At 45.2% G+C, this 13,312-nt stretch overlaps 1 protein-coding gene across 5 annotated transcripts in view; it reads left to right on the plus strand.

Moving 5' to 3' along the window:
- Positions 1 to 13,312, plus strand: part of STAB2 (stabilin 2) — a 79,975-nt gene that overhangs the window by 62,038 nt on the left and 4,625 nt on the right. For 2 of the 5 annotated variants that reach the window (XM_068142265.1, XM_068142267.1), the window contains exons 53-66: positions 216 to 362; positions 1,605 to 1,661; positions 2,121 to 2,244; positions 3,238 to 3,387; positions 4,524 to 4,628; positions 5,050 to 5,157; positions 5,767 to 5,960; positions 6,957 to 7,098; positions 8,192 to 8,325; positions 9,493 to 9,658; positions 9,889 to 9,995; positions 10,618 to 10,737; positions 11,437 to 11,595; positions 12,336 to 12,446. In XM_068142265.1, coding sequence (XP_067998366.1) covers positions 216 to 362; positions 1,605 to 1,661; positions 2,121 to 2,244; positions 3,238 to 3,387; positions 4,524 to 4,628; positions 5,050 to 5,157; positions 5,767 to 5,960; positions 6,957 to 7,098; positions 8,192 to 8,325; positions 9,493 to 9,658; positions 9,889 to 9,995; positions 10,618 to 10,737; positions 11,437 to 11,595; positions 12,336 to 12,446 — 1,824 coding nt within the window. Of the gene's footprint in view, positions 1 to 215; positions 363 to 1,604; positions 1,662 to 2,120; positions 2,245 to 3,237; positions 3,388 to 4,523; positions 4,629 to 5,049; positions 5,158 to 5,766; positions 5,961 to 6,956; positions 7,099 to 8,191; positions 8,326 to 9,492; positions 9,659 to 9,888; positions 9,996 to 10,617; positions 10,738 to 11,436; positions 11,596 to 12,335; positions 12,447 to 13,312 lie in introns of those variants that run through there. The other 3 variants (XM_068142266.1, XM_068142268.1, XM_068142269.1) reach the window with 3 other exon arrangements.

Here is a 13,312-nt window from a genome sequence, read left to right on the forward strand (position 1 = left end):
GTGGACATCAAGTTGTCATACTCTGTCACCTTCAGGAAAGAAAAAAAGATATGCCCCTCTGTGATGTTACAGCTTTCAGCTGTAGGAGGAGAGGTCCTCAGATTTTTTTTAGAGGAGAGAATTCTCTCTAACACCCATGCAGGGATTCACCCCAGCCCCAAGGAATACTGACTCATGCGTCACACACCCTTCCCTCTCTGCATCCCATCTCACAGGGCACGCTTTTCCTGAATGACAGACAGTGTAAGATAGTGCAACGGCAGCTGGAGTTCGATGGGGGCATCGCCTACGGCATCGACTGCCTGCTGACAGACCCCAGCCTCGGGGGACGCTGCGACAGCTTCTTCACCATGGACTTCATGGTCAGTCCCATTTTTGGGTCCCCTGCTATGGCAGAGACACAGGGCAACCCTCTCTGTCCTCAGAGACCAGGGCAACCCTTGCAGCATATTTGGCACTACTGAAACTGAGTGTCACTATTTCAGGCTGGTTTCATCTGCCAGACTGCATAGAGCTGAGGTTAAGAAGGGCAGCACAGTGCTTGAAAGATGCACAATGGAAATCCTGCACTCCACACTAAGGAACTCATGTTTTGTTCCTCCAGGGGCAAAACCAGACTGGTTTAGAGCAGTTTATCGAGCCCTAACCTGTTTTCAGCAATTTTGCTCAGACCAGAACAGTGCTTTACAAATGCAAGTATGAGTATGAGCACAGATGGATTTTCCTAAGATGCTTTGAAGTTAATATGTATTCGCACTATGAATCTGGTCATAGACACTTCATCTATGAAGATCCCAATTACAAGGGAATAGCACTGCTGCCTCCACTGCACAGGGCATTAAGGACACAAGGTAGAGAGATGTCTGGACTGTAATCAGGCTCTCAGTCTCTCACATTTCTTGTTTCCATGGTAGTATTCTGTAGCACACCTGAACAGGCGGTGTTAGTGTGGAGGAAGTTTTCTCGATGTGTCCCACAAACAGGATGTTTTTTGATACCCATTTTAAAATGGCTTCAAGACCAAATTTTCTCCCAATTAATTAAAATGTGTTTTTAAAATTACCTCAAAGTGAAAAAAAATAGTCAAAAAAAAACCCCAACCCTCATGTGGTCAGTCTTTAAAAACCTTACTGGAATTGTATTTCAGTTGTAAACACAACAATTGAGTGTGTCCCATCTGCTCAAGTTACCTTTTGTTTCCTGATTTTGTTAAATAGAATAGGTATTATTTCCTCAGATCTGGGCAGCACTTCCCAAGAAGTAACCATTTACCTCTACTCCAAATTACACATCCAGATTTGATGCAGCCCATATCAATATCTGAAGAATATCCACCACCTCATTTAAATCCAGAGCAGAGTTTCCTCTCTCAGAACTTATGTTTCGGTATCAAAAACTAATTTGGTATATTAAAGGGCATTAAGTTAATGCAAGTATTTTGCTGTCATTCTCTTTTCTTTCTCCAGGGCTCTTACATTTCAAGCCTATGCTTTCCTCCACTCGTATTTGCTGCTCTCATAAAACAGAGGTTCTGCCCATTTCCAATAGCCTTTTGTTGCCATTATTTTAATTTCACTTTTTTTCTGTTCCCTTTTGTACAACAGGGGCATTGTGCTAGCTGTTTCCGTAACTTTAAATGTCCTCCGGGGACAAAACCAAAGGTAATACATCAAAATCTTGCATTTAAGCAGTCTAACCTGCTCTCTTCTCTACTTCACATAAGCAAATTAGGATAAGTTGCTTTGAAAAAGTTAAAAAAGAACCCTCAGCAATGAAAGCACACCGTTAAGGGATGCCAGAAAGCCTCCAGGACAAAGCTGTTCCTGAGCAAACATCCAGGCATCAGTGGTGAGGGACACTTAGTGGTCTCATGAAGCACCCACTCTAACGTGCTTCAGTTGACTTCAGAGCAGCCCCTCTCTGGTCATTAATGGTGCTTGGAAAGTTGGGAATTGGAGAGGTGAGGACCTCACACCTGCCCTCTTCACACATCATATTTTGATTCAGCATGTGTCAGAAATCATTATTTAAAGAGAAAAAAACCCCAAACCTCCACACAGCACTCATCTTCCTGTGTTTTTTTCTCTCCCCCTGCCTGTGTTGGCACATGCAATGCCCAGGAAGGGATTGAGTTGTGTACCTATGAGTCCTATGGGCTGCAGAGGAATGGCTGCCGTAGGAACTGTTCCATGGTCGTCCACACAGCCAAGTGCTGCAAGGGCTACTTCGGGCCAGACTGCCAAGGTAGGAGCCCCCTCCCCACCACTTGCCAACAGGCTCCCCAAGCACAGACAGGTTGCACCCAGAAGGGTGATAGGGCACATGAGGAAAGACCATTCACAAGACAGAGCAACTCTGTTGTGAGTTGATGTAAACAGGAAGTATTGTTGCTATTCCACTCCAGATAATCTTTTTCATGTTTACAGCAAAGCTGAAAACTCCATGCTAGTGGCAAACTAAGTAAATGCTACAGAGAGTACAGACTGCTCTGCTGTAACCAAATTAAGCAAGTCTCAGCAGTCACCAGCTGAAAGCCCTTTCAATAAAAGAGCAGACATAAGACTCATAACAGTGATATCAGAGTACAGCAGAGACAGTGTACAATTCCTCAGCCACCTGTGAGCACACACAGGCCTAGTGTAAGCTCAGAAATTGTAGCTTTGACCAGCTATGATAATGTTTGAGAAGTTTTATTTCTAGCTGTTAGCAAACTCTGTGCCTCTTCTCTTACCAGCTTCACAGCTTCACAGGGGAACAGCACTGAGGCTCTCAAGCACATGTAGGGTCAGGATATGTGTCAGAATCTCTGCTGCCAGACAGGTCCAGGGATATGACTCACACTGTCCAGATTTCACAAAAAGACACATGAGGATCCCAATCACTTTTGGCCAGCCCAGCTTGACCTGCCCTTAGGCTTACCCCAGCAACACACAGGCACAAACAAGGCAGGGCAGGGGCTGGGCAGTTCCACTCATTGATGGGTCTGAGTGAGAAAGCACCCAGACCCAGGGCTAGAGAGTCCACAACAACTTCGGACATAAAAGCACATCACAGACTTTGAAGCATGAGACTCACAGTCACTGCTGGCACAGCTGTTCTTATAGGCCCCAGCAGAGAAGCGTTCACAGGTGTTCCCCTGCTCAAGGCTTTTCACAGAACAATTAATATCAAGTAGTGAAAATGACAAATGCACACTTAAGCTCAACAGCTAAAACATTATTTCTCTAAACCTTTCAGCTTGCCCAGGGGGCCCAGAGACCCCATGCAATAACCACGGCTCGTGCAATGAGGGGTACACTGGGACAGGAGAGTGCCACTGCAACAGCGGCTTCGACGGCACGTCCTGTGAGCTCTGCAGGCCAGGCAGATATGGCTCCAGCTGCAGGCGTATGTTCAAGTTTCCTTTCCATACTGTTACCCATAACACACCCAAATTATTTTGTCACAGATGGGTTAACTAAGCCAAGAAACACTTCCCCCTTTTAACACCAACATTTTCCCCCAGCTGCCCCAAGCAGAGGGATGCCACAAGATCTCAGAAGGGAGGAAAAGGAAGGCGGAGGGGAAACAGAGGCTTACTTAGCTTTCTCTGCAAGGCTCCTCCTGTTCTTATATGGTAGATATGAAACAGGGAATGCAGACAGGGCCTCTCCCAATAAGGTTTTTCCATCTACAGTACAGCCTTCTTCCCCCATCCCCAAAAAGGTCAAGACAGCATTTTAGCAATGTGGTTCCTCAAGGACTGCAAGACACCAAGGCCATACACTGCTTTTGTGGAAGAGAAGAAAAAGGGCACTGAGATGAAGGCAGTTTGTGAAGAGGGACAATAGCCAATAAACTGCTCACACAATCCATTTTGCTGTTGTTTTAAATGTAAACTGCCTGGAACCAGAATCAATATTGCCCTTTAAACTCAGATGTTTTCCCAACACAAAGCCTTCATATGGGAAGCTGCAACATTAACCCTTCCATTCCAACCATATGCATTTGGAGTGTTCACAATGCATATATAATGGAGTTTATAAAATAGATATCCTGAAGTGGAGGCAAGACACTCGACTTGGATATCAATGCTCAAGAATATGCATATCTGCCACTGTTCTTGAAGAAGTTTGCTACTCTGCAACAATGCAGCTCAATACTCATTTTCAGAGGCACATTGAATCAATGCCAGTTATAAAATCATAGGATCACAGGAGAATTTGGGCTGGTAGAGACCTCAGGAGGTCTCTAGACCAATCCCCTACTCAAAGCAGGGTTAGCTCTGAGCTCAAACCAAGTTGTTCAGGGTCTATTCTGTCAGGGCCAGCAGATTTCCAAAGATGCAAAGTGCCCAGCCAGTCTGCACAGTCTGGCCCACTGCTTGACTGGCCTCGTGGTGAAAAACAATGAGGCTACATTTATCTAAATAATTACTAAATACTTCATCTAAACTGACAGTCTAGGGGGTGTTTCTCTAGGGAAATGTTTTCCCCTTTCCCAAAGGCAGCTCTGTAAGAGAACCCTCTGCATTTCTTTTGCAGCCTGTGAATGCAAGTCCACTGGGCAGTGTGATGAAGGATATTCAGGAACAGGACGGTGTTTCTGTGAAACAGGATGGACAGGACGGCTGTGTGAAACCAAGCTAGGTCTCTGCCTCTTCTCACCAGGCTCTGTCATGTGGAACCATGGGTTGCTAGCACTTACAATTCAACAGAGGTTTTGTGTAGAGGAAAGAGAGAAAGGGTTAATAACAGCAGAAGCCCTCACTGGAGGCTAAGGGACTTTGCTCTGGGCTCTGAACATGTCCTTATCACCTTCCTGTCTCCTCCTTTGTGAAATGGGAATGTAAGTGTTTACCTCCCCTGTGGAGGGGTTCTGGGCAATGTGAGGGAAGGTATCACTGCAGAGCTAACAGTTAAAAAAGAATTCTTACAGATTTTCCAGTTAGCAAGAATGGCATGAGGGCTTGTCTTTCTTACCAAAAAAAAAAAAAAGGGGGGGGGGAGGAGGCAGTGGGGGCACTGCAAGATAAATAGCATCTTCACCTCAGTTCTTCCTTCCCCACAGCCCTGCAGCCAGTGTGTTCCCCAAGCTGCTCCACCAATGCTGTTTGCACGGAGAACAACATATGTCAGTGCAAGCCATTTTACAATGGGGATGGAATCACATGCACAGGTGAGCTCCCTCTTGGCACAGCCTACCACAAGAAAGAAGGTTGCATCCTCTCACACATTTACCATCCAGTATGAAACATTTGCTAGCAAACCTGAAAAACTTCCACAATACAGCAAGCAGAACAAATTTAGGGTAGATACATATGTTTACCGAAGCAGGAGTATGAGAAGGAAGTGAGCGTCAATCAGGTTTTGGAGACATCAGCGTTTTACTTACAGGGTTTTCTTCACCTTAGGCAAGGCAGTTCCCCAGTAACACCACTGCAGAAGCAGTCATTCTTTCTAAGCCAGGTGTCTCACATCCTCTAAAATCACCCTGGCTAGAGCAGAATCCCTCAAAAGAGTTGCTCTCTTGGGCTGACAAAAGGTGGAGCAGAATCTCTGGGGGAGTGGTGCCTTGGCTCTTAAATTGAGGATACCATGACAAGGGCTTCAGAGCCCTGTAAGATAGCCTTTACACAGTTTTGGGAAAGTCAAACAGTATTTTTGCCTCAGGGAAGCATTGAGGAATTCTTAGCATGTCTTTACAATCTGAAAGCGGTTTGTCCTTGTGAAGAACATCCACTGTAAAAGCAGACTTTACTCACCTCTTTTCTGTTCCCCTGTGCAGCTGCAGACCTTTGCAAACAAAACAATGGCGGATGCCACAAGGCGGCTGAATGCACCCAGCTGGAGGTGAAAGTCTTCTGTAGCTGCCAGAAAGGATACAAAGGAGATGGCTTTACATGCCTTCCAATAAATCCTTGTGCTGATGGGTTCAATGGAGGCTGTCATGAGCATGCCATTTGCATCGTCACAGGACCTGTAAGTTGAATGACTTCATTCTCCAGCAAGCAAGACTGATACATTTCCTCCTGGTGCCAGCAGAAGTCTTTTCTCTGGCTGGATCACACTCCACACCTCTTAAAATCCCTGTTTTCCAAAACAGCCTTTACATATCTCCAGCCTACTTTCCACGTTAGTTTGGTATTCTTTCAGCTGAAGGGTGACAAATACTTTGACATCTTTGCTCTAGGGAAAGAACTACTACAGCAGATAAGATATTTTGCATGCATTTTTTTTTTTTTCTGTCCTCTTCTTAGCTCTCCCTAATAAGATGTCCTTATTTGAAATAGGAGTTTGCTGGATAATTTGGTAGCTAAACCTAAGGTCATCTGGGTACCTAGTGTCATGTATTGATTGGCCAGACCGCTTAAAAAGCTCTGCAGCCACATGACACAAGTCCCTTGGCCTTCACGGTCAATGTTGTTGAGTCAAATCTGTGACAGTGACTTGATCCAGCATACGTACACCCTGATGCTTTTGTGATCACCTGTCCATTCTGTGTTGATGGCTTACCTAATGTGTCTTCCAGGTGCTACCTAAGAAAGCCTTCCCACTAGTCTGTTCCAATCTGCCAACCATCCCTGGATGTCACCCATTCCTGTTTGGTTTATACTGCTGTTTATTACTACCAGTGGGTTACTATATTCCTTTGATGTTCCCACACCCAGTCATTTAAAATATCATTTTGACATCTGTTTTTGTTAACTGTTTGCCCCATAAATCTCCAATGCATGTTATTAGTTTTGTGGATGGAATTATGCTTTGGTATTAACTTAACAAAGTATCTAAGTGCATGTGTAAATGTTTTGCTTAGAAGAATAAATGGCAGTGTCAGAGTTTGTTAGTAACAGCTTTCCTGTTTGTCCATTCCTGGTTATATCAAGTGAAGTTTTTTTCAACATTTAAGAACATTCCTTGGAATACCACTTTTATGTCAGCTAAGTACTTAGCCTTTTTAATTCTCTCTGTGACCAGGACAAACGCAAATGTGAATGCAAAATTAACTACATTGGTGATGGGCTGAACTGCTCCGTGATGCAGCTTCCTCTCGACCGCTGCTTGCAAGACAACGGGCAGTGTCACGCTGACGCTGACTGTGCTGATCTTCACTTCCAAGGTGAGGATGTCACACACATCTTCATCCGTGTGCCATTGCACTGCAGCCAGCAGTCACAATCCTTGTGTCTGTTAGAACGCGTGCTTGCATACTTTACAATACCACATCCATAAAACAGATGAGGATGTTCCAGATAGGAATTACAGTGTAGCTCTAAGGAACCACTCTGTCCAAACTACATTTCACAACATCCAGAGGGACCTTGACAGACTGGAGAGGTGGGCACAAGCCAACCTCATGAAGTTCAATAAGAGCAAGTGCAGGGTCCTGCATCTGGGTCGAGGCAATCCCAGGCACAAATACAGGCTGGGCAGTGACTGGCTGGAAAGTAGCCCTGAGGAGAGAGACTTGGGGGTGCTGGTGGACAAAAAGCTCAACATGAGCTCTCAGTGTGCACTTGCAGCCCGCAAAGCCAATCAGATCCTGGGCTGCATCAGAAGTGTGGCTAGCAGGTCGAGGGAGGTGATCCTCCCCCTCTACTCAGCCCTGGTGAGACCCCACCTGGAGTACTGTGTCCAGTTCTGGAGCCCCTATTACAAGAGGGATGTGGAGGTGCTGGAGCGTGTCCAGAGAAGGGCCACAAGGATGATCAGAGGGCTGGAGCACCTCTCCTATGAGGACAGACTGAAGGAGTTGGGGCTGTTCAGTCTGCAGAAGAGAAGGCTCCGAGGTGACCTCATTGTGGCCTTCCAGTATCTGAAGGGGGCCTACAGGAAGGCTGGGGAGGGACTTCTCAGGATCTCAGGTAGTGATAGGACTAGGTGGAATGGAATGAAGCTGGAGGTGGGGAGATTCAGGCTAGCTGTGAGGAGGAGGTTCTTCACCATGAGAGTGGTGAGACCCTGGAATGGGTTGTCCAGGGAGGTGGTTGAGGCCCCATCCCTGGGGGTGTTTAAGAGCAGGCTGGATGAGGCTCTGGCCAGCCTGATCTAGTGTAGGATGTCCCTGCCCATGGCAGGGGGGTTGGAACTAGATGATCATTGTGGTCCCTTCCAACCCTGAATGAAACTATGAAACTATGAAACTATAACTGACACTGCATCCAGAAGTGGAAACCCTTTCAAGAAGGGCTGGTTCTTCTTCTTCTTTGCAGATGCCACAGTTGGAGTGTTCCACTTACGGTCCCCTCAAGGGCAGTACAAGATGACTTATGAAAAGGCAAAGGAAGCCTGTGCCAATGAATCAGCCACCCTTGCTACATATAATCAGCTGCTGTATGCACAAAAGGTGAGGCAGCCTTACTAGTAGAGGAGGCCCCCAGAGCTAGCAGCAGTATAAACAAGGAGGAAAGAGAAAGGAGACTGTTCTGTGCTAACAAGTTTCATATTCCCTTGCTTTATTTCCCTGTGTCCCAGGGTATGCTTAGCTGGAAGCAGCTTTCAGACTGTTTATATGTTTCATACCTGCTCATACAGCACCAAACCCAGTTGCCAAGTTCTTTTTCCCAGTCACACTGGGATAAAGTGGTAGAGGCAGGCTTACGAAGTGTTTTCATGGTGGTTTTAGAACAGAATAGAATAGAATTAACCAGGCTGGGAAAGGCCTTTGAGATCATTGAGTCCAACCTATCTTCCAACAACACTTCTTAAAGAAAAGTTCCCTTCAGAATTATCCTTAGAATAATTTATCATTTTTTTTTACAAACAACAGCAGGAAGCTTTTCCTGAAATGCTGTTCAATTTTCAGGCTGATTTCCAGAATGTTTTCCCTCAGTATGTCATAGACAATACATGGCTGACATCAGTAGGATAAGCATCATACCTAGGGCTTGCAAAAACTTGGTTTAGAACTGTAGGTCAGACTGTGCCTTTCTGGCTCTTTGCTATCTGTGGAAGGATGAAAGACATTATTTAGGGACACTTCTATCAAAAGTTGAGCCTGAACCACAGCCAGCACATAGAACTCCTTCTGTTGCTTGAGAAGATTCAGACTGTAGCCAGAGCTGTGTCCCTTAAGATTTGTAGCTTAGATACTGACCTCAAAGAAGTGGCAGAGCTGGCTACAGTGCTCCTGGAAACATATTTTCCACATAAAGCTTGTTTGTCAGGGTTCCTGCACTGACAAAAGGTGGGCTGGCACACAGTAAGATTGTATATTCCCTTTCATCCTTCAAATCCACCTCTGATCCTGCTCAGCTTCAAGCTTGGGGGAGCTTTTCCTCAGGAGAGGCTCCTTTGGTCCATATGGAGAGCCACTGACTTTCAGAGGGGCCCCTCTCTCTGCAGCCCTTTGGCACATGGCTCAGCACAGGGCAGTCTGCAGGATAGAGCTCCCTCAGAAATAATGTTGGCAGGTTGGGTGCTGCCTGAGGACCCTGGGAGGATTGTTCATCTGCAGTATCCCAGCATCCAGCTCTTTCCTCTGTGTTTTTCCCTACGGCTGTGCTGGCTGCAGGCAAAGTACCACATGTGTGCTGCTGGCTGGCTAGATGGTGAAAGAGTAGGCTACCCAACTGCCTTCTCCTCCCCAAACTGTGGCTCTGGGTACGTAGGCATCGTGGACTATGGAAGAAGAGTCAACCTGAATGAAACCTGGGATGTCTTCTGCTACAGGGAGAAAGGTAAGAGGGTTCTTTGCTGCATCCCTCTGCAAAAGGGGGAGCAGCAGGCCTGGTTTTCTTTCCATAGGCTGCTAGATAACAGTGTAGGAGACTCTGCCTCTTTTGAACATTAATTTAAAAACAAAAAATAAATCTCCTGCCTGCAAGTTATTTTCCAGACACAGGAGAAGCCTAAAGCCTTCTGGCAAAGGGCATTTACCTATGCAGCTATTTGTGTTTGTGACTTCCAGATGTGAACTGCACCTGCAAGCCAGGCTACGTGGGAGACGGCTTCTCCTGCAGTGGGAACTTGCTGCAAGTGCTGATGTCCTCCCCAACACTGACAAATTTCTTGTCGGTAGGGCCCAATGCTGGTGAGCTGTGTGGTTGGGAGAGCACAGCCAAGTGGGTTCTGCCACCAGGTTCTAGCTGAGTGTTTGCTTTACTAGCATGGCAAATACAGTCAACACTAACATGCCAGTGAAGCAAGCTGGAGTGATCTAAATCTTCAAGGTCAAAACCAAACCTAGTTACTATTTTTTTCATTAGTTGCTCCAAAGAAGTTTCAGGGCTTTAAAGCCCATTTGGAAATAAAATGCTGCAGCATCTTTAGCTTAAAGGAGATTCTCTGCACAAATGCTTCTGGCTTATTAAGCATCACAAGGAGGTTAATGCTTTGTAACTTTATTGAATTACTGCTGTGGACAGGCAAAACATCTAAAGAGTCATTTATTTGCCAATAGTCACTAGCCTTACAGCCAAAGAGGACCCAACTCCTAACAAGTCAGATTAAGATGTGCTCACCAACTCAGCAGCTAAAACCAGTGTTTAAATACAAACTTCTTTTGTAATGTCACTCCAGAGCTGCTGCATGGTTCTGAGAGTCTCTTTGTCACTATTTATATGATCTCATCTCTTCAGCTCCCTACACAGGAGCACACAACTGCTCTTTAGTAAAGCTTGATTTTGTTTTTGTCTAGGACATCATGGCTTATTCCAACAGCTCCAGGAAGGGGAGAGAGTTCCTGCAGTACCTCATGGACTTGTCAGTGCACGCCACTCTCTTTGCACCAAATGATAGTGGATTAAGGGAAAATGAGGTCAGGGGTTCTTTTTATTTTTGCTTTCTTCTTTTAGTAGCACTTTTTAAACAGCCATTATGGGTTCCTCTATCCTGGTGAAATTTAAGTTCAAAAAAAATATATTAGTGTGAGAGAACTTCTGTGTAATCCCACACAGTTCAAACTGTGCATCTGAAAGAGGTTTTCACATTATAAGGTTACTGAGTGTTCAAGTCACTACACAAAACTTTCCATTAGGGCTTTTAGTTACCCAGTGATAAAGGAGTTTGCCTAAATGGATTTTTTTTCTGACTTATTAACATCAAGAACAATTATTTGATAAAAGCTTTGGTATTTCCCACAAATACATTAGGAGTATCTGCTCCTAGCTTCATTACTGTGCTTATCCCTTCCTCCTTCCCTTCCTGCATTGTCTCAAACGATTCACATGGATTTATGCCCTAGCTTGCATCTTCAGACTGTTTGAATAGCTCATCAGGTTATCATAAGAAAGAGTAACATTCTTCCTCCATCAGAGGCCATCAGGGACAGAAGATCCCACTGTTCACATCCACATTTCCCAAAGCCTCCACTGTAGATTTTACTTCCTGCAGCATTAACAGCAAAGAGGGGAAAAGGTCACAGGCACTTAGCCTGTTGGTAAGCCCAGAGTATTAATGAGATCAGTTAAAATAATGAGATCAGTTAAAATTCTTTGTATCTTGCTCTCACTTGCAGACACTTTCTGGGCGAGACATTGAGTATCATCTGTCTAACATCAGCATAATGTTTTATGAGGACTTAACCAACGGAACCACTCTCCTAACACGTCTGGGGGAAAACCTCCTCATTACAAACAACAGGCACCAGGAATATCAAGCCCCCACTGTTGAACAGGTACCTTTTTAATAAATCTCCCATCTTTGTGTTTATCCCCCCACCCTTATGCTATGCCCTGCAGTGGTTGGGGTTCAGCCCACACCTTTCCCCACTCCCCTTGAGAGAGAAACCAGAAGCAAAAGTGCAGATGCTCATGACCCCATCCTCTCAAAACAGACAAGAGAGACTCAGGACCAGCCCAGAGCAGTCAAGGACTCCTGTTATGAGCAGGGTTTAGAGAAGTGTTGGTGTTGCAAACATCTCCCTTCCTGATCAGCTGCCAAACAGGATTGCCTTCTAGATCACAGATGCTAGACCACCAAATAAATTGCAGGCAGCAGCTCTCCATCAGTGCTGACACGGCACTCCTGAGCCAGCAAATTCAGTGCAAATGACACTCTCAGCACAGCAGGCAGCTGTAACAGAGGCAGGCTGCCTGGCACAAAGGAGTAATAGCACAACTACACAAAGCTTGGCAACTGTTTAAATGTCACAAACCCCTTTACTTGAAAAAAACAAACCAATAAACCCCCCACCAAACTGGAGAAGGTGAAATTCCTGGAGGCAGTACACAGGTAAGGATGATGGCTGCTTCATGCACTGGAAAGCTTGGTGCTGAAGTCCAGGGAGGCAGCAGTCTAAACCCTCATGTGATTTTTCTCTATGTCAGTAACTGAGGTGAGAAAACAATCTCAAAGTTTACTTCAGTCCCAAAGGGAGAGGGGTCAAGGCTCAGCTCCCATTGCTCTTTCTCTCAGCAGAGTGAGATCAGATACGTGGACAGAAGTGCTATTGTTGAATGGGATATAGTCGCTTCCAATGGGATAATCCACATCATTTCAGAGCCTTTGAAGGCTCCTCCATCACCTGTAAGTACATAGTGATGTTTTTGTGTAAGGGGTGGTGGGAAGCAACTGGGGCTTTATACCATCCCAAAGCCATTGTTGGCTTCATATACTTCTCCTGCATAGGTAGCTCTGGTTTAAAAGGTTGCTTTGAAATAAAATTTAAAGTTGAGAACAAGGTGCTAGTGGAGCTTGTTTGAAATGTTTCTGTCTGGACAAGTTCTTCCCATATTTTATAGAAATGAAACAAAAGCTCCATTTTAAAATGGAGCTTTCATGTTTGTAATGGAGGTTTTATGAGGCTCCATTTCAGTTCTTCCAAAAAGATCTTCCAAGCATCTAAGGAAAATGCTTTTACTCTTGGCTTTGCATTCATTCTCATCCAAAATAACAGATATTGAAAACAGACTATTTTTTTCCCCTGTATGAGTCCCAGCAATGCTCCCAGTTATCTAATGATCTCTCCCATTAGAAAGACCAAACCAAACTGTGCATGGCAAAAAAGCACTGCTCAGAAAGGGGTGCTGTCTTTCTAAGGAGGGATCTAGAGTTAGCAGCTGCCCTGCTTCAAGCTGGAATCACAATGGTACATGGCCCAGCAGCATGGAGGCAAGAATATTGTCTTTTTTGGCTTTTCACCAGCAAGGTTTACTGCTTTTTATAAAAGGAAGGAAAAACATTTTGTCCCGCTGCGGTACAACAGTGATGTCTTACAAAAGCGATCCCTGCTGCCCCTGGGCAAGGTGCACAGCAAGCACCATTTTTTCCAGCACAAAATATTTTCCTTAAAGTAAATGTTCAGATGCACAATGTTAGCACTCTTCAGCTCTGTTCCACACAGAGAACTCTGTGACAGCCCAACAGAGACACAAGCTGACCTTGCAAGATGA

This window comes from Melanerpes formicivorus, unplaced genomic scaffold, assembly GCF_026170545.1.
Source record: "Melanerpes formicivorus ecotype bairdi unplaced genomic scaffold, bMelFor1.0.p_v2 SCAF_8, whole genome shotgun sequence".
NCBI lineage: Eukaryota > Metazoa > Chordata > Aves > Piciformes > Picidae > Melanerpes > Melanerpes formicivorus.